General features: G+C 43.6%; 1 protein-coding gene across 3 annotated transcripts in view; it reads right to left on the reverse strand.

The window, feature by feature from the left end:
• The window catches only part of LOC135195056 (zinc finger-containing ubiquitin peptidase 1-like), a 181,756-nt gene that overhangs the window by 48,455 nt on the left and 106,976 nt on the right, over positions 1 to 26,325 (reverse strand). For all 3 annotated transcript variants that reach the window (XM_064221404.1, XM_064221403.1, XM_064221401.1), the window contains exons 7-8: positions 15,495 to 15,586; positions 8,038 to 8,165 (exon numbers count right to left, since the gene is read on the reverse strand). In XM_064221404.1, the coding sequence (XP_064077474.1) occupies positions 8,038 to 8,165; positions 15,495 to 15,586 (220 nt within the window). The remainder of the gene's footprint in view (positions 1 to 8,037; positions 8,166 to 15,494; positions 15,587 to 26,325) is intronic.

Here is a 26,325-nt window from a genome sequence, read left to right on the forward strand (position 1 = left end):
TGATTATTTTTATCTACCATCCCCGCCATTTTCCGTCGTGGTTTCCATTTACCACCACTCCTGGTTGGTTCCCTTTTGTGTCTCCGCCATCAGCGGAGCTATAGCCTAGGGGGCACAACCAACCTAGTTACCACACGTATTTTGGCGGGGCTCTGGTTTAATCTAACTTTATCGCTCCGGCACCAGCGGAGCATCTGTTAGACTGTAAGTGTTTACCTGGTACTCATGTATCTTTCCACTTACAGGCTACCACTGTCAGGTCCCAGCGTGGGCAACGCGACGTTTGTACGGACCCCCTTGCGGCCATGATGAGTGCAGGTCTCAACTCCCCATGTGCCACGTCATACAATGAGATGATCGTCTGGCACCCCGAAGCCTGCGCCATCTGCTACACCTGGTCGGTCAGCTGGGAGATGGGTAAGTCCGTTATAGCTTCCTTATCATTTACTAACAACTCTTAGTCATAAGTTTGTTAACCCCGTTCCGCCACTGGAAGCTAATCTCGCTTTTTCTTTCAGGCTACTGGTGTGAGGGAAGTCGCCCTCGCCACCCTGAAAGCGTGGGTGGGCGGCTTCGGGAAGAACGCCGCCAAAGGCCAGCCCTACATTCTGGATAAGAAGCTGGCCGTCCAGATCTTCCCTGCGGGCAAGTCGACCGGGTTACGTTGACCACTTGTCCGCTGCCCCTCTGATAGCCTCCATCCAGCAAGACCTCCAGCAATCCTTTGGGGTCGTAGCCTCCCAGGAGTCGGTCCCGGACGTCGCTGCCCTGGACCTTAACATCGAGCCCATGGGGGTAGGGGTGGAGGATTTGTTGGTTGAGGTAGGTGCGTCGGGCGCCCAAGGTCTTTCCTTGGGTGCTCCTGGATCTTCTCCTGTCCCTTCTTCCAGTGCTTCATTCCAAGGCTTTGTGGGAGTCTGAGATCCCTACCCGCTCTCCCGCTCTCTCTGTACCCCCAAAGGTGAAGGGACAGAGAGAACCGAAGACTCTGGCCAAGACAACTTCGAGGAAGTCGTCTTCGTCTTCTTCGGCTAGGAAGCCGTCGTCTTCCTATGCCGATGCGGTGAAAGCGAAGCCGAGCTCTTCTCACTCAAAGAGCTCCAGAAGCAAGGTTTCTAAGGAGAATGGCTCGCGCTGCCCGCCGAGCCAGTGCCTTCTCCCGCCTCCACCGCTTCCACTCCGGTTACGCCGGTAGGAGGTGCAGGGCCTAGCACCTTTGATCCCTCTGCTTTCTCAGCAGTGGTGATGCAACAGGTGGGCGAGCTGGTTGGCTCGCAAGTCTCCGCCCTGGGGACGAGATTCGAGCAGATGTTCGCACAGTTGTCGAGCACTCTGTCTCAATCAGGCCAGTCGATTCAAGACCTCTCTAACAGGGTTAGAGAAAATGAGGACCGAGTAGCTGGGCTATCTCGGTTCCTCTTCCAGTCTCCCCAGCGCCAAGCACTGGGATTCTCCAAACTTTTCCCGCCATAACGACTCTCTGCCAGCTTTCTCCATGGAGAACCCATGGAGAGTAGCTGCCTACGCTCCTTTTCAAGGATGGGATGATCTCTATCCCGGAGTGTGGAACTCGAAGGATTGAGGACTTCGAGTTTTACCCTCCAGGTCTGACGCAGCCTTTCATCGGTTATGCTAGGCTGACCGTAGCGGCTCTGACTAGGGAAGACAAGATCTCTAGAGAGTCGGTCCTATACAGTAGGGATCATGCTCAGCGGGAATGGGTTCACTGCCTTGAGGACTGGGAGTGTACGAACACTAAACTCCAGGCCTACAAGAGTCCCTTCACTATTTTCGCGACGGAAGAGGAGGTTTCTCTTCCGTTTGCCACGAAATTGGTGAGAAGTCCTTCAGGCAGTCCTCAAGGATGAGCCCATCCCACAGTTGAGGGAGGCGGAGTCTACTTCTCCGCTCTTCCCGGCTTTCGGAGAATTGTGGGAGAACTTGCCAGCTACGTTCACGCTTGGTAAGCTCAAACCGGACTGCGCCATGGACCAGTTCGGCGGAGAAGCTACCAAGGCTGCCGGATTCCCTAATCCAGGCAGAGTTTGATGCGCGAACCAGGTTTGGCAGGTCCCTCAATTTCCCTTATTAGTTAGCAGGTAAATGGGCCTGCCCTCTCTTATGCTACGGAACCGCTGTTCAAGATTTTGGCGAAATCTCAGTTCAGACGGTACTATCGGACGCTTTTGACTTCTTCCAGGCTAGGAGGAACTGCCGAAAGCATGTTCTACAAGAATGTACTATTAGGCATGAGCCGAATAGACTCTTGGCCTCTAGCATGTGGGGAGCGGATCTCTTCCCAGAGTCCGCTGTCAACGAAGTACACCACGAAGCTGCTAGGCTCAACCAGAGCCTTAGAGCTAGGTGGGGTATTTCCTCGAAGAGGAAACAAGATTCCGTTCCCACTGCTGGTAAGAAACCGAAGAAGGCTGGTAAGAGGTTCCAGCCCTATCAGCAAACACCAAGCAACAGCAGCAATTTGTGCAGGCGGTCCCGGTTACCCAACAAGGACAACCTGCTAGTTCGAAGCAGAACCAGCCCATCCTCCTGTTGTCCCCTCAATCTCAGCCATCCACCTCCTACGCTATCTCGCCGGCCTTCAACCCTACATATGAGGCTCAAGGCTACAAACAGCCGAGAGGTAGGGCGAGAGGTTACTTTCGTCAGCGTGGCGCAGGAAGGGCCACAAGGAGCAGGCAGTTCAGAGGAGGGCGTGGTGGCCAACCCGCCCATCAACAATGAGGCTCCCCAGGTAGGAGGGAGGCTGTTCCTCTTCCGCCACAGGTGGGGGTTCAGCAATTGGGCACAGAGCATAGTGTCCAAAGGATTGGGCTGGAGTTGGATCAAAGATCCTCCTCCAATCAAATCATTCCACCAGATACCGTCAGAGGAATTGACAGATTACGCGGAAGAACTCCTTCAGAAAGGAGCTATTGCGAGAGTCAAGCATCTAAAATTTCAAGGTCGCTTATTCAGCGTGCCAAAGAAAGGCTCAACAAAAAGAAGGGTAATCTTAGACTTGTCAAAGCTAAACTCTTTCATTCGTTGCGACAAGTTCAAGAATCTTACCCTCTCGCAAGTAAGGACCTTACTTCCGCGTGTAGCCGTCACATGCTCCATCGATCTTACAGACGCATACTATCATATCCCTATAGCCAGGCACTTCCGCCCATTCCTAGGATTCAGGCTAGGAAATCAAACATTCTCATTCAAAGTGATGCCCTTCGGTCTGAATGTAGCCCCCAGGGTATTCACAAAAATAGCAGAAGTGGTTGTACAACAATTGAGAGCTCAGGGAATCTTGGTAGCAGCATACCTCGGACGATTGGTTGATCTGGGCACCAACAGTCGAGGAATGTCTCAAAGCCACCAAAAAGGTAGTTCACTTTCTGGAACATCTAGGGTTCCAGATAAACAAAACGAAATCCAGACTTACTCCGGAATCTCGTTTTCAGTGGCTAGGAATCCAATGGGATTTGGCTTCCCACAATCTGTCAATTCCAGTGGCCAAACGGAAGGAAATAGCAAAATCTGTCAGGCAATTTCTCAAGTGCAAACAAACGTCAAGGAGAAACCAGGAGAGAATCCTAGGTTCCCTTCAGTTTGCTTCGGTAACAGATATCCTTCTGAAGGCAAGGCTGAAAGATATAAATCGAATTTGGCGGTCAAGAGCAAACTCCAAATATCGAGACAAAGTTCGTCAGTAATACCACAGATCCTCCGCAATCAACTACGGCCTTGGTCAAAAGTAAAGAACTTAGCCAAGAAAGTACCCCTTCAATATCCCCTTCCAGTGTTAACCATTCACACGGATGCATCCCTGTCCGGGTGGGGGGGATACTCTCAGTTTAAACAGGTTCAGGGGACTTGGTCAGTTCAATTTCGCCAGCTCCACATAAACGTGTTGGAAGCAATGGCAGTATTTCTTACTCTGAAGAGACTGCTTCCCCCGAAGAAGTCTCATCTAAGGCTAGTTTGGACAGTGCAGTGGTAGTTCATTGCATCAACAGAGGAGGGTCCAAATCCAAGCATGTGAATCATGTCATGATAGCCATCTTTGCATTAGCAAACAAACACAAATGGCATCTGTCTGCCACTCACCTGGCAGGAGTAAGGAATGTGATAGCAGACGCCCTGTCCCGGTCAGTTCCTCTGGAATCAGAGTGGTCTCTAGACGGCGGGTCATTCCAGTGGGTAAGCCTGAGAGTCCCAGGTCTCCAAGTGGATCTCTTCGCCTCACAAGCGAACCACAAGCTCCCTTGCTATGTGGCCCCCAACCTGGACCCTCTGGCTTATGCCACGGACGCCCTGTCGTTGGATTGGAATCAGTGGAGGAGAATTTATGTTTTTCCTCCAGTGAATCTTCTCTTGAAAGTCCTAAGCAAACTAAGGTCTTTCAAAGGGATAGTAGCTCTGATTGCACCGGACTGGCCCAAGAGCAACTGGTATCCTCTTCTTCTGGAATTGGGTCTCCGACCTCAACGGATCCCCAATCCCAAGCTATCACAATCAGTACAAATGAGGACTGTGTTCGCTTCCTCAGGAATTCTCCAGACCCTAACTTTATGGACTTCATGAAGTTTGCGGCTAATAAAGATGCTGATATTGATCCACAGAATATTCTCTTCCTAGAATCAGATAAGAGAGAGTCAACCATTAGACAATATGACTCAGCTGTTAAAAAATTAGCATCTTTCTTGAGAGAATCGAACACTACAACCATGACAGTTTAACCTGGCTATATCCTTTTTCAGATCCTTGTTTGAAAAAGGTTTAGCAGCTAGCACTATTACTACTCATAAGTCGGCTTTGAAGAAAATCTTTCAAGTAGGTTTTCAGATAGATCTGACTGAATCTTATTTCACATCTATCCCCAAAGCCTGTGCTAGACTTAGACCTTCTCAGAGGCCTACTACAGTTTCATGGTTTTTAAATGATGTCCTCAAACTAGCTTCAGATACTGACAACTCATCTTGTACATTCATAATGCTCCTGAGGAAGACATTATTCTTATTAAGCCTAGCCTCAGGAGCTAGAATTTCAGAACTGTCGGCTCTATCCAGGGATGCGGGTCATGTGGAATTCCTCCCATCAGGAGAAGTTCTACTTGCTCCGGATCGTAGCTTTTTAGCCAAAAATGAGGATCCTCTTGCAAGGTGGGCTCCTTGGAAGGTTATCCCACTTCCACAGGATCCTTCTCTCTGCCCAGTATCAACTCTTAGAGCCTTTCTATCTCGTACTTCTTCAAGATCCTCAGGTGCTCTCTTCATGAGAGAAAATGGTGGTTACTTTGTCAGTAAATGGTATTAGACAACAAATCCTTTACTTCATTAAGCAAGCCAACCTGAGTCATTCCAAAAGCACATGATATCAGGGGAGTAGCCACCTCAATTAATTATTTCCAACATATGAACTTTGAGGATCTTAGAAAGTATACTGGATGGAAATCCCCGACAGTCTTTAAACGGCATTATCTAAAGTCCTTGGAATCTTTAAAGTTTTCAGCAGTAGCAGCGGGAAACATTGTTTCCCCTGATACTGTATAGTAGTTGTAGTATAGATCCAGGTCTCCTTTCTACCTACATCATCCAACATGCCTCACCCTATCGCCAGGCTACTCGAATATCATAGCCTTAGCCGCTGAATCATATAGTGGATTGTCCCTTATTTTTTTGCTAGGGACATCCACACTTGTACTGATAATGTACTTCAGTGTACCTATCCTTATTTTTATGCTAGGATGGGACACAATGTGTTTGTATATATTTTGCCATACTTGTATTAATGATGGACTTCAGTGTACCTACCCTTATTTTTATGCTAGGGTAGGACACAATGAGTTTGTATATTTTGTAAATATGTTAAGTAAATCCCCTTTTGTTTATATTACATGCATCACTGTAATTTACTGTAATTACCATTTAAGTACTTTAAGATTACTAACGTTCTATTGTTTTACTGTTTAGTATAAGTTAGTTTAAGTGCTTAGTTTGTATGCTGTAATTGATTTACTTATATTATATCCATCATTTTACACTGCTTTTCATTGTCCCTTTTTTCCATCTTGTCTGTTTCTCTGGTACTCTTTCATAGGCCGACACGAGCTGAGCCCAGAAAAGGGATTTTGACGAAGGAAAAATCTATTTCTGGGTGATTGGCTCGTGTCGCCCTATGAAACCCCCCCATTTATGGTTTGTTCCCCCCCTTGCAGGACAAGATGTTTTTAGATGTTTTTAGATTAAGGATGTCCGCTAGGGGCGCTGCTGTCCGTGGCGTCCTCTAGTAGTAGTAGTAGCGGCTGCATCGCCCGTTGGTATCAGCTCTCTCTTGGGGGGATTCTGATTGGAAGTTCTAATTGGTGATTGTCTCGTGGTAGTGTTCCACACTCGCCCCTATTTTCATACCGACACTTCTTTTTAAGAGTGAGCGAGTCAGTTTTACTGACAATTTCTTAATTTTGTTTTTCTCTGGAATAATTTTAGATTAATTTTACCTAGAAAGAATGATATTAAGGATCCTTTCATAGGGCGACACGAGCCAATCACCCAGAAATAGATTTTTCCTTCGTCAAAATCCCTTTTCTTGTATACCATGTACACTAATACACTTTATTTTCAGGTAATTAGCAGTACGTTATTAAGTTAGGTATTGAATGGTCCAAATTGTTGTAGTATTTCATTGTTTATAGGTCAATTTAGCTTTATTATGAAATTTACTGGGGTGTTTTTGGAGGCTTGGAACGGATTAGCCATTTTACATGTAAAATGCGGTCCAAGATATGAAAAACTCATGATACGAAGGCCGCCTCGGAACAGATTAATTTCGTATCTCGAGGTACCACTGTATAGGTCAATTGTCCTGCGTGTATGCTGTAGTGTAAAGAGGAAAGTGTGACAGAGGGTGAGTTTGGCAGCTGGATTAATTAGATTTATGGGGGGGGGAGGGGAATTGCCACCTGTTTTTTTTAAGCTTGTGATCCTGCCACAACAGTTACAGGCACAACTCTAGAGATCACGAAAATTTAACCTTCCTATAATGAGTAACAGACCTAGAGTTCAGCTCAATGTCTCCCAAAAGAATTAAAATTAACAACATAAAACAGTAGAAAAACAACAGTGCTGTATCACTGTCAAAATCAGCAGAACAATAAACAACAATACCATCAACAGCAACAGCATTTACATTACTACTTACAAAAATTCTGTTAAAAATATATATACACATCACCATGTTACTGAAAAGAGCATGGGAAGCAACTGATCGACAAGGTGGGGCCGGCACACCTTATATGGCAAATAAGAAATCTGCCAGCTTTGCCACAACTGAGGGAGGACAGTCAAGATTGATTTAGAAATTATAAATACTCAGAAGGAAAAGATTAGCTAAAGACGGGTATGTTCCTGATAATCCACAGAGCAACTTTTATTTCTCATCATCTTGTCCTACACACTTTTCGAAAAGACATGAGAGAACAAAAAGGAGGATAAATGCCTGATTGTAGCAAGGGAACTCAAACCCAAGACCATGGAAGGTTAAGGTACAATGGCTATGGCACAGTCCAAGGTTGGAGAACAAGGTTTGTATTCAGAGTAGCCATCTCTCAGAAGGGTTGCCTACCAAGGCAAATGGGTTCTTTCTACCCACTGGTTTGATTTCAGAGTGTCCTTCTGCTAGGAGAGTTGCCTGTCAAGGCTAGTTTCTCTTCTGCCCTAATATGTAACTGTATTGAACACTACTCAAACCTTTAAACAATTGAGAAAAAATAATAACAAATACTTTACTTTCACAACCAAAAAATACCTAAGTACAGAACACAATATAATTTCTTTGTTTCCTGGACTAAACAATGCATCTGATAATTAATGAAATCCATTAAGCTGAAGTGCCAAAATACAACTGTATGCCTTTCCATGGGCATTTTGCCTATACCTACAGCAGTAAACCAACATGCTTTTCACATATTTCACACATTATCTATAGGGGTTACTCCTAAAACTGACATAAACAAAAATTTTACAAGGTTCAAAATTTCCTTACCTTGATGCTGGAGGTAGATTGGAGGCTTAAACTCAGAGGCTTTAGAAAAATACTCAAGGCACCATTGGAACAACTCTGGGTGAGTCCCATCTGAGCCTGTCGGTCTATGGCAGTCTATCAATTGACATCTGCTCAAAATAAGAGAGAAGATGTATAATAGCATATTGTCTGTTAAGATGAAAATTCGAATCTAATTACAGTCAAAACTTTAACATGAATTAAATCAAGATAACAATAAAAATACTTAACAGCAGTGCAGATATCTTCAGTTCTTTTATATTCTGTGACTTACTACAAAAAATTTTATCTATGACCTACAGGAGCTTTGGTTGTTAGCACTGTTTCCCTCACACATTATGGGGCATATGATTTTTATTCCTGTGGAATTTTTGTGACTGAAAGATTCTTAAGTGTTTACTAAAGATAATGATTCTGGTGGGTGGACTACAAAGATAATGGAGCTGATAAAAGTTTTTATTTACAAGTAAGAAAATGTAACAAAGTAAATAAACTCCTGCCTTACTAGTGCCTTGATGAATATCAATGGTTAGTGAATTGAACTGAATATACAATTTATGCCAGAGGCAAAGCACTGGGACCTATGAGGTCATTCAGTGCTGAAACAGAAATTGAAAGTAAAAGGGTTGAAAGGTGTAAAAGGAGGTAAACTCTGCAGTTGCACTTTGAAACAATTGTTAGAGAGGAAGGAAGAGAATATGAACAGAGGTACAGTAAAAAGGAATGAAACAGGCTGCAGCTAGAGGCTGAAGGGATGCTGCAAAGATCCCTAAGTAATGCCTACATTGTACCACTTGAGGTGCACTGACAGCACTACCCATCTACGGTAAATATGACATTTTTATTATAAAATAAAGTTTTATACAATATACTTATCCAGTAATTACTTAGATAAGAGTTTCTACTTGATTGCAGCTTGAATTTTTGAAATTCGTGGTAGTGATTCTTTTGTTTATATAGGTGACAAGACCCACTCACTGTCGGGGTAAGAAAGAGGAACAACCCTGCCAATGACTCAATTTGTTTATGTTTAAATGTCCATGTGCAAGGAGGAGAGCAAGCTCCATCCGTAATTACTGGGTTAGTATATATAAAATTTTATTTAATCATAAAAATGTAATTTTTATATAAGTTATCCAGTAATTACTCGGCTGCTTCCACATTGAAGTAGGTGGGGAATATGGACAATACTACCACTCAAAACATTTAAAAATGAATTTGAACATAAAAATAGGCTAGCATTGAAACAATGTTGTTTCCTCACCTGTTGAGAGAGCTGCTGCAGGTAGATACTGCCTCTGGTCAGTGCTCATCTAAACCTGTATAGCCGAGTAGATCCTCTGCTGACATGGGACCTTGCAGCGAAGGAGTACTACTACTCCAAAGGCTGACAGGGTATTAAAACAGCTTTGTGATGAAGATTATTACTAAAAGCCAACAAAGCATACAGATTTGCCCATGCCCAGGGCACAGTACCACAATACAAAATACCAGACAACTTTGTCACCTACACCAAATAATTAAAACTCAACACCATAACTCAACACCATGTTTCAAGATGAGAGACAGAAATACGGAAGTAACACATCCTACATTTCCTCACCAAACACTATGCCAGCTATGGACACCAGTCCTAAGGAACTACAATTCTCATACATATATCATATCTATGTCTCATTTATAAAATGCAACAAAAACACTGATTTCCACTTCCGGTATGTTGCTTGCTGAATGGAAGAAAGGAAAAGGTTGTCCCTAACAGCTATTGATGTAACAACTGCTCTAACATCATGCACTCTAATTATCAAGACTTGTAAGTCATTCTCGGTTATCTTGGAGTGCCCCTCTATAATGAGATCCCTTACGATGAAGGATATGGCATTCTTTGACAGGGGTCTCAAGGGATTTTTCACTGAGCACCACAAATTACTAAACTGTCCTCTAATCTTCTTCGTTCATTGTAGGTAATACCTAATAGCTTTCACTGGGCACAGGGCTCTTTCCTCCTCTTCCGTTCCTAGTACATCAGTTAAATATTTTATTGTGAAAGAACGTGGCAAAAGTTGTGAAAGGTTCTTGTTCTTTGCTAAAAAAAATCCGAGAGGGAACGCATCCTCATGTCAATTGCTTGAAGTTCACTGACCCTCTTCACTGTGACTAGTGCCACCAGAAAAATATTCCTCCTCATCATGACCCTCAGAGAGGAAGAGCAAAGAGGTTTGAAGCATGAACTTGACAGCAACTTAAGGACTACGTCCAGATTCCAAGCGAAGAATTCCTCCTTCCTAGACTTAGAAATAATAAAAGACTTCATAAGGTCAGAGAGGTCTTGATTACCAAAAATGTCAATATCTCTATGATGGAAAAAATATCAATATCTCTATGATGGAAAACAGAGATAAGCATTGCTCTCTATCACTTTATGGTGGATGTAGAGACTACCCTCAAAGATCTTGAATAAAGGATGAAGTCTGCTACTTGAGCAACAGTGGTTCGGAAAGATGAAATATTGTCTCTCCTACAGCAAAGTCTAAAAACTGACCACTTTGCCTGGTAAACTCTGCTCCTGGTAACAGCCACTGCTGCCAATCTAGAAAATCCTTTCACTTGGACAAGCTTACTGACAGTTGAAAGCCTGTCAGGGCCAGAGTGAATAGACTTTGGTGGAACCTCCTGAAGTGGGGGTGTCTGAGAAGACTTGGAATCGTAGGAAGGAACCTTGGAAAATCTACCCGGAGATCAATAAGGCCCAGAAACCATGCATGAGGCCAGAAAGGAGCCACAAGAGTCATTCTAACATTCTGATGGAAGCAAAACTTCTTTAGTACCTACCTTATCAATCCGGATGGAGGACATCCAGATCAGACCAATCTTGAATCATTCCATCTGTTGCCCCCAAGCTAGAGGGTACAGAAAGGGGGAGCAGAACAGAGGCAGACAGTGGTTTCTGGATGTAGCGAATAAGTCTAGGGTTGGTTTCCCCAATAGGCACCAGAGGCCTGTACAGACCCAATGGTCCAGGGTCCATTCCGTAGGGAGAATCTACTTCTGACAACTTAACTTGTCCAATAAAACATTGTATTTTCTGTAAATGACCTTTGGCACCAATTTGGTGCCAGCATGGAAGATCTCTCGCTATTTCACAGACAGAAAACAACTGAGTCCCTCCTTGATACTTTATGTAAGCCAGTGCAGTGGTGTTGTCTGCATGGATCATTACTGTTGCATAACTCTGTTGCAAAGTGCTGCAGTCCTAAGTGGACAGCTTTCAACTACCTTATGTTGATGTGGAACCCATTCGCCTGTGGGGACCACTTGCTGGAGACTTCTTTGTTCCCGATAAGAGCTCCCCAATCTAGATACAACGTATTAGAAAAGAAGTCAAGGTTGGGGCTCACCAGGAGGAGAGATTTTCCTTCCGTCAACTCTTCTTTGGACCTCCACCAATGCAGGTCCTCCTTTATCTCTAGAGTTATCGGGAAGATGTGATGGTTTTGACGTACCATCCAATACCAGCAAGCTCTGAGGTAAAACTACAGAGGTCTCATATGCAGTCTCCCCAGTCTTACCAACTGCTCCATGGAGGCCAGGCTGCCCAGGAGACTCATCCTTGAGTGACACAGCAAGAGGGAAGGGAGAGGAATAGATCTCCTTAGTCAATCCTCCACCCTCTTGGGAGATGGAAATGTCCAAAAATGACAAATTTTTAATCAATTTGCATTTTTCATAACTAACAAATCTGAATCCACAAACAGAGAATACTCTGAGAGGGGTTCAGCTGAGATTTCTGGAGGTTCAGCAATAAGCCTAGGTCCTGAGTCGATCACTGAAAAACAAAGTCTGTCGTCCAAGTAAAGCAAGATCTTGACTTCTGCTAGATGGAGCCATCCTGCCAGGGAAGGGAGTATGTGTGAATACTTGTGGGGCAGCCAAGAATCTGGAACATAGTGCTCAAACTGAAAAACTTGATCTTTGTATACAAAGCTGAGGTACTTCCTTGAATCTATGTATAAGGGAATATGAAAGTACACATCTTGCACGTCCATCCAGTCTCCCTTACTGATGGACGCTTTTGAGTCTTCATACTGAATTTTGTCTTTTCTATGAAGACATTTCACCGCACTCATGTCGAGCACCAGTCTCCACCCTCCTGAAGACTTGGGTACTATGAATAGATGGTTGTAGAATCCCTTCAACTTAACATTCTCACAACCACTATGGTCCCCTTGCTGATGAGTTAAGCAACTACTTTTGAGAGGGCTGAATATCTCTCCAATCCTACGGAGTGGGTCATCAATGCAGGAGTGTTGGTCAAGGGTGGTCTCTCCTTGAAGAAGATGGAATATCCCTCTCACTACCAAATTTTCCACCCCTTCCATGCTCCATGACTCCCAGAAGAGATGTAGCCTGGTCCATACTGGGGCATGGAGGAACGGGTTCTCAATTACAAGTGGATGGTTCCATTAATGATTTCTTTATTGCTCAAGGTGTGAACCTCATTGTGCCTCAAGGCCTGTATCATGACTTCTGTCTGGCCCCTAAAAAGGGCTGTGGCTGAGGAGGAGAAGATTTGGCAGAGAATGAAGCCCAATCTCTCTGGCACTTCACTGACTGAGTCAACAGATCCTGCATTGACTTTTTACGCAAGTGAGAACAAATGATGTTGGTCCCATAGGGAAACAGAAGGACCAACTTTTGCAAAGCTGTTACTCCTTGGATGTAAGGGAACCCATAGTTCCCTCTTCTTGAGAATGCCCATTGCATAAAGGGCAGCCACCTCCTACAAACATCCCTAACTGCTTTGTCAGCGCAGGAAAGAAAATTGAATAACTCTGTGGCACAGTCTTCAAGAAGAGAGGGATCATGAACTTTCTTGGCTAAAGGCCCTATACACCAGTCAAGAAACCTTAACACTTCAAAGGCTTTAAAAAGGCTCTTCAATAAATGATCCATTTCCAGAGCTGGAAAGAATACCTTTACAGAAGCGAGAGTGGATCCACGACCAGCATCAATGAGTTCCAAGAAGTCCCCTTGGGAGGAGGCAGCTACTCCTGTAATATAGGACAAGTAATGATTACATGAAAAACGGGAAGGCGGTATACTAAAGCAGACCTTTCCTTGTTCCCTCTTTTCAGAAAGCCAGCTCTCCACTTCAACTAACGCTTTCTTCGACAAGGAAGAAAGGACCATTTTAGGGAGCTTGACAGAGTCTGACAGCCAATTACTCATCATGAATGATAAAGCTGGAGAGAAAGGAATCACAGTAAGAACAAGAGTAAAAATGTGTAAGGAGAGAGAGTCGACTCTTAGTCAGGATTTTCATCATCAAAAGAAAATCGGGGATAAGGCAGGGTCTGCAGAAGGTCCCTGCTGCACAGCAGGTTTCTGCAGAAGCAGAAGAATATCATCCAACTGACACTGGAAAGGAACCATCAACAGGTCTATGTTTGAAGAAGACTGAAGCTTAGCAGCTGAACTGGTTGAAACTGGCACCAGGAGTTTAGTAGAAAACAGATTGGCGTGGCGGCACTGAAACACTCATACCTGCACTTTCAGCCGAAAGTCAGCTCTTAGATGTCCTAAATTGTCTGAGTGCTATTAAGGAATGCTCAACTACTTCAGGGCATTTGACCATTTCAGGATGCTCAGCCACTTCAGGGAGCTTGGTTGCTTCAAGGCAATCAGGCACTTCAGGGCATTTGGCCGATTCAGAGTGGTCAGTATTCGAATACTAGGAGAATCAGTGGGATGAACAGCCACCTACTCCACCGTCACTTCACTGTTATCAAATTTATTGAACAGGACTCGCATCGATGCCAGTACCTGGGCCACTGTACTCACCACTAAATTCAATCTCTGATCTAACTTATTTTCTAAGCTGGTGAAGCACTTGAGTTTAGAAGTGCGGGAGCAAGGAGGAGGAGTAAGTGGTATAGGAGAATGAAGCAACTCAGGTGAAATAGGATTTATTAGAGAAGAGGCAACAGGTATAATAACATTACCGCATTGAGAAGTCACAGTCTGGCTGGCTACTTTCCCACCACCAGCTTTAGCATCTGCCTTTCTCTTTTGGTATCTCTCTAATTTAGCTAAATGAGAAGCTTAGGTCTTCTATTTTTTTTCGCCCCATTCCCTGCACTCGTTACATGTTAAATGAATTTTACATACCTGCCCTCTGCAAGTGGTGCAAAGGGTGTGAGTCGAATGTCAATTTGGTCATCAGGGTATTGCAGCCTTTCCTGCAGTACTGGAAACTAGAAGAGCTAGTGTCAGACATACCTAACTAGCAAACAGGTCACAAACGTAATAAATTTGTCAATTATAGGTCTCACAAAGAAAACTATACATCTATAACAATTCTGAAGGGCTACCGTAACAAAATACTTCACCAAATGAGAAGAAAATCAATACATACTTCCAAAATTAAGCTGGTTTGTCAACACCGTGTGTGGATGTTACAAGCGGCAGAAACAAATTTAGCTATTGGCTAGGTTGTTCCTCTTTCTTACCCCGAAAGTGGGCAGGTCTTGTCACCTACAAAAACCAAAAAATTGCTACCACAAATTTTTAAAAATGCAAGCTGCCTTCAAGTAGAAACTCTTAGCTGAGTAATTACTGGGCAAGTTACTTATATAAAAACTATATTCACCACTGTAAAAGAAATAGTTTAAAACAAAATAAACATAAAAATAAGGTAGCAACACTCATAAGTTGATGACTGTTTTGGTTGGTGTGCTGCACATATCTACTTGTCTGAGCACTTTCAAGTAGTGTCACTGTGTCACTTCAGCAGATACAGGATATTGATTATTGTAGTTTTTTGCTCTATTTATTTTAAAAATACTATAGTATTTTGTTTTTCAAGCTACTGATTTCAATATTAGATAAGCTTTTCTGAAAAACATCAACAGATTAGGAGGTAATGTACATACTCTACATATTTTATAAGCTGCCCATCCATTGTGTTTAAAATTTCCTTGGCCAACATGGCTGCAGTGAGTGCAGATGGATAGGGTTACAGTTTGTGCAATATTTTATGATTCTGATAGTACATACTGGATTTTGGCTCACAGAATTTCTTTAAATCTCATATAAAGTTAACCTACACATCATACTGGGAAATTTTATTTGTAGAGAACAACATTTTATTGCATAACTACACTTGATTAAAACACAGCACAAACAGGACACCCACAAACAGGACACCCAGAATAAAAAAAAAATCAAAATAGAAAGGTTAAAATTCCTGCAACATAGATATTATGAACAAGAAAAACATTACTATATATACCTTCAAAATCTGAAAATATATTCTGAAAATATTTTCACTTTGTTATACTTATTACCAAGTATAACAAAGTCAAAAGTGAATTTCTGAAGATACTATCATACAAAAGTAGATCTTCCCTTCTTGCTAAGTCTCTTTAGGTTTTCCTTACCTTATCTTAAAGAACGACAACAGGGTGACTACTTCCGTGGCACCAATCCACTTTCTTGTATTTGACAACTTGCCACCTAGCTGCTCACAACCCTAGAATAAAGTACATATTATATAAATGCATCTGAAGAGTAAACGTCTTATTCATGCTCTCTACGGATATGCTATCTATATAACATAGCATTTAGCAACAAAACCAATGATCAAACTCTTGTTCTTTGGAAAGTATTTCTTGCTATAGAAATCGGATTGATACAAGTTCAAGATCATTGAAAATGCTATGCTAAAGGAAATGTTACTCATCTGAGCACCATAGTCCAGAATCACAAAAATACATGTACATAAAAAAAAACTTGTAGTTCCAATTAATAAGCTAAAGTTTACTTGTGAAAAATTGAAAGAACCATCACGAGACTGAAACAGGACAACTGTTTGTATAAAACCATTCACTTTCGAAGCTTCCAGCGTCAGATACCGATCTATGCACATTTCAAAACCAAACTCTGTTACTTTTCCACATCTCAGCGCACAGTTCAATTCATACTTGCAGGGATAAGTCCCACAAAAATTGGCCAGTGGGATATAAAATGTCAAAGCAGCGCTGCTCACAAAAAAATGACCTCCCAAAAAAGGCCACATTACAATTCAAAAAGTCACAAGCACCAAACTAACAAGACTACGTTTCCAGTTAACTCTAAGAGGTCCTAATACTGTGTACAGTTAAAATAATTCAGCTAATCATTATAGGATTTTCTCAAGAGTATTCAGAGGACTAAAACATTAACAAAACCCATAAAAATTACAATACGCCATGCAAAACTCATTACAAAAAAAAAACATTCATGTCCTAGAACAAAGATCCCGCACCATAACACAAACTAAATATGTACAGCTAAAGAGCCTCACCACATGGTCTCAAACATTCCAGGAAGAGATTTTCCTAATGTCAATGATGTGAGACCAACACTTTCATTTAAAGAAAACTGGAATTTGTGTTTCGGGACACATGTCAGGAGATGCTGCTTGACTATCTCTCTCATGATCTGAAAAATAATAGGCATGAAGCAAAGAAGAACAAAATGTGGTCACACCCAGAATAGGGAAAACACAAGAGAAATAGCAATCCTAGATAATCCTTAGCCTATACAGCACATTTCACTCTGCTTTTGTCAAAACCATTCACCCTTATTGTCTCATTACCAAGGCATCATTACATTACCATACTGCTGCCATCAAATTAAATGTTACAAAAGTTTATGGTATGATTTTCTAACTAAATGATTTGGATTGCACAAAAAGAACAAAATTTCAAGTAACCATAGGAAAACACAAAGCAAGTATGAATAAAAAAAATGGTTAACCTAATGAATATTCAAAAGGATAACAGTCTCATGAAACACCTTTATGTAAATGAAAGCTGACAACAGCAACTGTCTGTTCTATAGGATACCCAGAGATGAGCATTCAAGGTGTCATAAAAAATAAACAAATAAAAATCAGAACTCAAATCCCTTCAGCATGCTCATTCATAACATTACTACTGGTCACCTAAAACAGTATCAACAACCAAATACAACAAGGTTTGCAACATTTCACTATGAAAATTTAAAGGATTTTTTATGCAGTTTACTCTAAACCTGTACAATGCATTTCAAATTATTTTAGATTAGCTTCTTTTGATGATTTTGGACTATGGTCCCAATTAGCAAAAGGTCATCACAATGCCTAGATTTCTTCCATTTGCCCCGTGAAAATGGTTACACATAAGTCTGAATAGTTGCTAAATACTTCTGCCGTTGCATGGCTCATCTCGGACCTATCTGTGACTGGTTACAAAATTACACAGTGTGCCACTTAAAAATCACTTAAAAAAATACTAACTCTACAATTCATTTGTGCCTTGATATCCAGTATGTGATCAACTAAAGGATTGCTGATTTCTTGAACTAGCAGTAGTTATCCCCCACCCCCCATCATGCAGAATGCTTTGTTTGAGCAGCCTCACTTCACTTTTAGCCTCTCCTGCATGATGGATGAAGGATATGCCATACAGAATAAGAGGTTTATTTTTTTATCAAACATTAAAACTAACTTCAACTTTGCATATGACATTTTAAACAACTAAAATTCATATTAATTATGCCATATAAATACAGTGATCACTCATTAATCTGAATTGACAACAAGGCCCAGCTAGATATATTGGAAAGTGTTAGATATAATGAGAAAACTCTACATATGTCAAATGGCAATTTCATCACGTGTTTTTCCTTATTTTGTCAATAGACAGTACTACTATATACGCTTATAAACAACAAAGAATAACTACAGTACTTTATACACAATAAAAACCAAATGGTGCAAATAATATATATATATATATATATATATATATATATATATATATATATATATATATATATTATATATATATATACAAGGGATTTTGACGTAAGGAAAAATCTATTTCTGGGCGATTGGCTCGTGTCGCCAGCGAAATATCCTTTAATCTATTATTTCTAGGGTAAATGTACTAACACATACCAGAGAATAAATAAAATAAAGAAAAAGGTCAGTATAACTGACTCGCTCACCCTCCAAGAGGGTGTCGGTATGAACACTAGGCGAGTGAGACCACTACCACGAGCCAAAAACCAATAGAAATCTCCCACAACAAAAACCCTCCATGAGGAGAGCCGACCCACAGAGTGAGCAGCTCGTACTACTACTACTCCATCCCATGCTGCCGACTGCTGCGCCTCTGGTGGCCATCCTGAAGTTAGCAGACAATCTTGGGCGAAGGGATGGGTAGGGTGGGATTTCGCTGGCGGACACGAGCCAATCCGCCCAGAAATAGATTTTTCCTTACGTCAAAATCCCTTTTCTGGGCTCAGCTCGTGTCGCTGCGCGAAATCGTACCAGAGAAATAGCACAAGATTGTAAACAAAAGTAATAAAATAAATAAGAATAGGTCTCAAATAAAAAAATAAAGTAATATAAAAAAGAAATATAATTGCTAAAAAGATACAAATACACAGTGATACAAAATAGAAATATGCTTAAATTACCCTTAATTCTAAACATGTTTCTTATCATAAGGTAATTTACATATGTACAGAGGTAAATGGCTTACATGTAACAAAATGGTATCTGTGTAAAGGCATGTATCAAAATATAATAGCAATTAGAGTAGTCAAATGAACAAATTAAACAACAATGATAATGTATAAGGAATGCATATGACTTAATATACAAAACCCGTAACCATTATAAATGAGATGTATCCCCTAGCATAAAAATAAGGGGTAACATCCATGAGATCAAAATCCATAATCATCTGTGAGTGTCCCTAGCAAAAACTAAGGGGCACCCACTACATCATCATAAAAGCAGCTAAGACACCAGGTGAATGTAAATGAACACGGTAGGAATAGACGAACTGTTGGGTGAAGCAGGTAGAAAGGAGGACTGAATCTTCTACTACGAATTAACTAGAATCAGGGGAAACTATGTTTCCCGCTGCTACTGCTGAAAATTTCAGAGCTTCCAAGGACTTAAGGTAATGGCGTTTGAACACTGTCGGCGATTTCCATCCGGTATACTTTTTCAACTCATCGAAGTTCATGTGTTGGAAATAATTAATTGAGGTGGCTACTGCCCTAACATCATGTGCTTTCGGGAAAGAGTCAGGATTGGCTTGCTTAATAAAGTACAGGATTTGCTGCCTGATGCCTTTAATGGATAAAGTACCACCTTTTTCCCTCTTAAAGAGGGGACCCGATGAGGATGAGGAGGTCCTGGACAGAAAGGCTCGTAAGGTTGTAACTGGGCAAAGAGATACATCTTGTGGAAGGGGTAGTACCTTCCAAGGTTCCCACCTCATCAAAGGATCTTCATTCTTTGCTAAAAAGCTACGTTCCGGAGAAAGTAGTACTTCCCCTGTGGGAAGGAATTGAATATGATCCGGATCTCTGGATAAAGCCGACAGTTCTGAAATTCTTGCTCCTGAAGCTAAGCTTAATAAAAATAGGGTTTTCCTTAAGAGCATTATAAACGAGCATGTGTCATTGTCGGTTTCTGAAGCCAGTTAGAACATCGTTTAAGAACCATGAAACTGACGTAGGCCTTACAGAAGGTCTAAGTCTAGCACATGCCTTAGGAATAGACGAGAAGTAGGAATCCGTCAAGTCTATGTTGAACCCAAATTGAAATATCTTTTCAAGGCTGACTTGTTTGTCGTAATCGTGCTAGCTGCTAAACCTTTTTCAAATAAGGATCTGAAAAAGGATATAGCTGAATTAACTGTCATGATTCTAATATCAGATTCTCTCAGGAAGATTGCCTAACTTTTTGACAGCAGCATCGTACTGTCTCAAAGTTGAATCCCTTTTATCGGATTCCAAGAAGAGAATATTCTGAGGGTCAATATTCGCATCTCTTTTTGCCGCAAACTTCATGAAATCCATAAAGTTAGGGTTTTGAGAATCCCTGAGGAAGCGAACACAGTCTTCGTTTGTACTGACTGGGAGAGCTTGGGATTGGGGATCCGAAGAGGACGAAGGCCCAGCTCCAGAATTAGGGGATACCAATTGCTCTTCGGCCAGTCTGGGGCTACTAGAGCCACTTGACCCTTGAACGTCCTGAGTTTGTTTAAAACTTTCATAAGAAGATTCACTGGGGGAAAGACATAAATCTTCTTCCAGTTGTTCCAGTCTAGAGCCAGGGCGTCCGTGGCATAGGCCAGAGGGTCCAGGTTGGGGCTACATAACAGGGAAGTTTGTGATTCGCTTGAGATGCGAAGAGATCCACCTGTAGCCCTGGGACTCTTTGAAGGATCCATTGGAACGAACTGTTGTCCAGTGACCATTCCGACTCTAGGGGCACTGATCGGATAACGCGTCTGCTATGACGTTTTTCACTCCAGCTATGTGAGTGGAGGAGAGATGCCAACTGAACTTGTCTGCCAGGGAGAAGATGGCTACCATCACATGATTTAGATGACGTGACTTGGAGCCTCCTCTGTTTATACAATGTACTACCACTGCGCTGTCCAGAACTAGCTTTATGTGGGAGTACTTTGGTGGGCGCAACCTTTTTAGAGTCAAGAACACTGCCATTGCCTCCAGTACGTTTATATGGAACTGACTGAACTGAGGTGACCAAGTTCCTTGAACCTTTTGGACCTGTGAATACCCTCCCCAACCGCTTAAGGACGCGTCTGTGTGGATGGTAATCCCTGGTGGAGGGAACTGAAGGGGTACTGACACTGACAAATTCTTGACTTTCGCCCACGGCCGAAGACGATTCTTTAGAATCAGAGGGACTGAGGATAGTTTGTCCCTGGCCCTGACATTTGCTCGTGAGCGCCAGATTCTGGTTAGGTCTTTCAGTTTGGCTTTCATTAAGACGTTCGTCACTGATGCAAACTGGAGAGAACCCAGGATCCTCTCCTGAGCTCTCCTTGACGCCAGTTTGTGACTTAGAAATTGCTTGACTGACTTCGCTATTTCTTTCCTTTTGGTTGATGGAATCGACAGAGTATGGGAGGATAGATTCCATTGAATGCCCAGCCACTGAAAGTCTGCCTCTGGAGTGAGTCTTGACTTGGTCCTGTTTATCTTGAAGCCTAGATATTCCAGGAACTGAATCACTTTCAGTGTAGCTCTGTTGCATTCCTCGACTGTTGAAGCCCAGATCAACCAATCGTCGAGATACGCTACTACCATAATCCCTAGTGATCTGAGTTGTTGCACTACCGCTTCCGCTAGTTTCGTGAACACCCTGGGTGCCACGTTGAGTCCGAAGGGAACTACCTTGAAGGAGAATGCCTGGTCTCCTATCTTGAAACCCAGATACGGACGGAAGTGTCTTGCAATAGGGATATGATAGTAGGCGTCTGTAAGATCGATAGAGGTGGTGACGGCCCCACGGGGAAGTAAGGTCCGCACCTGTGAGATCGTGAGCATCTTGAACTTGTCGCAGCGGATGGCTAAGTTTAAGCGGGACAAGTCTAAGATTACCCTTCTTTTTTGTGAGCCTTTCTTTGGCACGCTGAACAAGCGACCTTGAAATTTTAATCTCTTGACTCTCGCTATAGCTCCTTTCTGAAGGAGGTCCTCTGCGTACTCTGTCAATTCTTTGGAAGGAAGTTGACGGAAAGGTCTGGATGGAGGTGGGTTCGTCAACCAGCTCCAACCCAGGCCTTTTGACACTATGCTCTGAGCCCATTCGCTGAAGTTCCACCGGTGGCGAAAGTGAAACAGCCTCCCTCCTACCTGAAGTTCTTCATTGGTTCTGGTAACCGCCTCGGCCTCCTCTGAAGTGCTTTCCCCTGTTAAAGGGACCTCCCGATCCTCTCCCACGAAAGGAACGCTTACCTCTGCCTCCCTTACCCGAGCGGTCATACTTCTGTGAAGCTTGACTCTCGAAGGCTTGATTGTAAGCTGGAGAGATGGCGTAAGAGGTGGAGGGCTGAGGCTGAGGGGATATCACATAAATTGGCTGTGATTGAGCCTTAGAGGTGGAAGGTTGGGCTGTTTGCACTAAGGGCACCGCTGGAACTTGCTGAGGAAAGCGTGGCTGCTTTTTCTGGTAAGGATGGAAACGCCTAGGTTTCCTCTGTCCCTTACCTTTAGGTGTTAGGTCTTGTCTCCTCTTAGCCGTAAGGCCCCAACGGTCCTTAAGGCTCTGGTTCAGCCTCGTAGCCTCTGACTGGACTTCCTTCACCATAGCTTCTGGGAAGAGATCTGCTCCCCAGATATTAGACGAGAGTAACCTATTCGGCTCATGTCGAATGGTTGCCTCTTGTAGGACATGCTTCCTACAATTCGTTCTAGCAGTGGCAAACTCAAACATATCCGACTGTACCGTTTGAGTCAGGGCTTTGGACATGAGCTTAAAAAGCGGTTCTGAGCCATAAGCTATGGTTGCTACCTCGGACATAGCCATAGAGTTAATTGATCTGGCTAATCGCGATTTCGCGTCAAATTCAGCCTGAATAAGGCCATCCGGGAGCCTGGGTAGCTTTTCACCAAACTGCTCCATAGCACAGTCCGGTTTGAGTTTGCCAGCTGAGAAGGTGTTTGGCAAGTCCTCCCACAATTCTCCGGCTGAGGGGAGCAACGGAGATGTGGGATCTGCTTCCTTCAATTGAGGCATGGGTTCCCCCTTCTGGGCCGCTGGATGGTAGACCTCGCGATCTTTGTCAGGAACGGGAGCGGGGTACTCTCATCCATTGTGAAAATGGTAAAGGGACTCTTGAAAGGTTGTATCCTGGTATTAGAACAATCCATGTCCTCTAAACATCTGAGCCATTCTCTCTGAGCCTGGTCTCGTGAATAGAGGACTGTCTCCTTTGGTACCCTATCATCCCGAACCATGGCTGAAGCTGTAAGCCTTGCGTAGCCTATGAACGAGGCTAGAGGTCTTCCGGGAAGAACTCGAAGTCCTCTATCCTTCGAGTTCCGAATTCCGGTATGGAAATGAGACCGTCTTGGAAGGGGGCGTATGACGCTACTCTCCATGGATTGTTCATCGAGAACGGAGGTAGCGAGTCATACGGAGGAAGCTGAGTTCCACTCGTATTGGAAAGTGGAGGAGAGGCTAGAGGGGCTTCTCTCAGTCCGGCTATAATGGAGTCTTGGGAAGTAATCCTATCCGACAGACGAGAGATCATTTGTTCCATGCTACTCTTTAGGGACCCAACCAGGTCGCCCACCTGTTGCAACAGGCCAGCATTGGAGTCCAAGGCCGGAGCTGCTGCGGAGGTGGAGGGGTGGCTCTGAATCGGAACCAAGGGTAGCGGAACTGCTGACACTGCCGGGTGCGAGATCTCTCTCTGGAGGATTTACTCCTCGAGGACTTAGAGCCGGAGCTAGAAGCTTTAGACCTGTCTGCTCCGGGATTCGCAGCCGGAGACTTACGTGAGGAGGATGACGCCGAAGTCGACTTCTTAGACGACGACGACGTCTTAGTCAAGGATTTCACTGCTTGACCCTTGACCTTAGGTCTAACCGAAGCGTCAGGAAGAGTAAGGAATATAATTCATCACCTGTAAAGCCTTGGAAGGATGGAGAGGTTGCAGGAGTAGAAGAAACAGTTACACCCAAGGGTGACCCTTGGGTGTCCACCCTACTTACCTCGACCAACAGGTCGTCTACACCTACCATAGGTTCCACATTAATGTCTAGAGTCGCGACGTCCGTGGAGATATCCTGGTCTTGATCAGTTAATGAGGCAGCCAGCTGTTGTTGGATGAAGGCCGATAGTAGGGGCCGCCTCTACTGGGTCGACGTATCCTGTCGCCTTGCCTCCGGGGAAGATTAACAGCGCCAACCGCTTCTCCAAGATGTAGGGCATACCCTTGGCGGCGTTCTTCCCAAAACCGCCGACCCAGGCCCGCAGGGTTGCCAGTGCGGTATCCTTCACTGCCGGCGCCTGGAAGAGAGGGCGTAGATTAGATTTAAGAATCACTTAAAACTAAAACTTAAAATATAACTTAAACTTAGATGCCTTAAGTTAAAGTGGATGATGAAAACTTAAGCACTAAAACAGAAGCGGAGCAGCTACCGGAGATGGGATACTCACCCCTTCTAAAAGCTGGCTCACAGATCGTAACATATGGTACACGTCTCATGGTACCAGACCTGGATGTCCCCGTGCAGCGTCGCGCATGGAGCATGGGACCGGCAAACTTCGTGTCCACATGGGTCCTGAAGTGTGGCGGCGCATCCCGGATGCTCACAGTTGGTGGCCTGTAAGTGGGAAGATACATGAGTATCTTAAAGAATAACACTTACAGGCTAAAGGACAGAACTCCGTTGCATGCCGGAGCTCGGAAAAAATTTGGGCATAACCCCTCCCTGCCTCGCCTGAATAGGCTATAATCCCGGAGATATCCGGTAAGACATGTAAGGGAGGGGGGAAAAGGTTTAAGGTACTTAAGATAAACTTATAGTTAATCTAATAACGCTTAAACCTAAAACTCAAACGAACCGGACCAAGTCCAGTGCGTAGCGGAGTTTAGTAACTCAGCAATGCGGTAAGGTTAGCAGGGACCCACTGTATGTTCCGGTCCACTCTACTGGGTGGACTAACATCTTCCCTCTGGATTCCAGGACTCCGATCAGGAAAGGAGTCCTAGCAAGGTCGGGAAGAGCGAGGAGACATACAGGCTCGAGCGAACCGGAGCGACAAGGAAGCAACGGATGGGGGGAAAGGCCAGTACCCCCCACCACATCACCACCGTGCCGGACCGAGAAGCCGGAGAGGTCGCGTCCAGTCTGGGTCTGTCCCGTCTCCCTGGCCCCTCCGCCTGGGGGGAGAGAGGGAGGCATGCTCGGGTATGTGGAGCGAGCGTGGGCAGACCGACCCACCCTCCCCCGACTCTATGGAAGAGCGGGAGGAGGGGGGAAGGGGACTGGGCAGGCGTCTGGCTGTCTCGTGATCGCGTAGTGACCACGAGGCGGTAAGACCAAAATAAGACAACTAAGCCTAGGACCAACCAACTGATCAGAGAGATGCTATCGGGAAGCAACTGAACTGAAAAGCGGTAGCATGGAGACCTACTGGGCCAAAACCGACTGATCAGAGAGATGCTATAGGGAAGCAACCGAACTGATGAGCGGTAGCATAGGCTCAAGGAGCCAGGACCTAGGCTAAGCCAGACGCCTAACTAACCTAGCCACAACAAAATACATGTTATAATAAAATAAAATAAAAGAAAGAAAACAATATAGTAGGAGAAAAAATCCAGGAGTGTACGACTAACCCGAAGGAAAGTCTACCACTCAAAGCTAGTCAGAGGCCGATACTAAGAGCCGGGACTAGGGTCTGGAAAGAAGAAGCCTACATAAGGTAAAAGACATGCATGCATGACAAACCTGAGTAGACAGTACCCTAAGTAAAATGGATAATAAATATAGAGCGTATATAGATAAGGGATGTTCTAGGTATGGGAGACCGAGAACGAACCCACCACGCGGCAGAACCATGCTGCCATGCTTCCGACCCCGAGTTCGTATTTATACCTAAAAAAACAGCAAATACTGACTGAGGGCCGGAAAAAACCAACTAACCATAAATAATGAAGTAACTAAGAGTACTTAAACTTAGCTGCTGCAATAGCTGCACGCTCCATCATAGACAAATCCAACGAAAGGGCACAAAAAACACAGAGAGAAAAATATCACGTGTGACTCGTGTGCGCTAACTGAAAAGGATGACCACCAGAGGCGCAGCAGTCGGCAGCATGGGATGGAGTAGTAGTAGTACGAGCTGCTCACTCTGTGGGTCGGCTCTCCTCATGGAGGGTTTTTGTTGTGGGAGATTTCTATTGGTTTTTGGCTCGTGGTAGTGGTCTCACTCGCCTAGTGTTCATACCGACACCCTCTTGGAGGGTGAGCGAGTCAGTTATACTGACCTTTTTCTTTATTTTATTTATTCTCTGGTATGTGTTAGTACATTTACCCTAGAAATAATAGATTAAAGGATATTTCGCGCAGCGACACGAGCTGAGCCCAGAAATATATATATACTATATACTATATAAATAAATTTCCCATAGAAATGCTCTGTCTCTTTTCTGCAAGCAATTCAGAAACTGCATATGTGGGCCAAACTTGAAAAATCTCCTCTTTTATAAAGAAACATCCATGTTCCTTTATAAAAGTACACGCAATGATTTTATATTAAACATTATGGGCAGACCAATAAATACATCAACAAAAGCCCCTGACTGGGCAAATATAAGGTCTCCCAATGAAAGAAAAATTCAAAAAAATTTTTGTACCTGGTAAAGGAAGCTGAAAGTTAAGGTTTCCAATCCAATGTGA

Source organism: Macrobrachium nipponense, chromosome 15 (genome assembly GCF_015104395.2).
Source record: "Macrobrachium nipponense isolate FS-2020 chromosome 15, ASM1510439v2, whole genome shotgun sequence".
NCBI lineage: Eukaryota > Metazoa > Arthropoda > Malacostraca > Decapoda > Palaemonidae > Macrobrachium > Macrobrachium nipponense.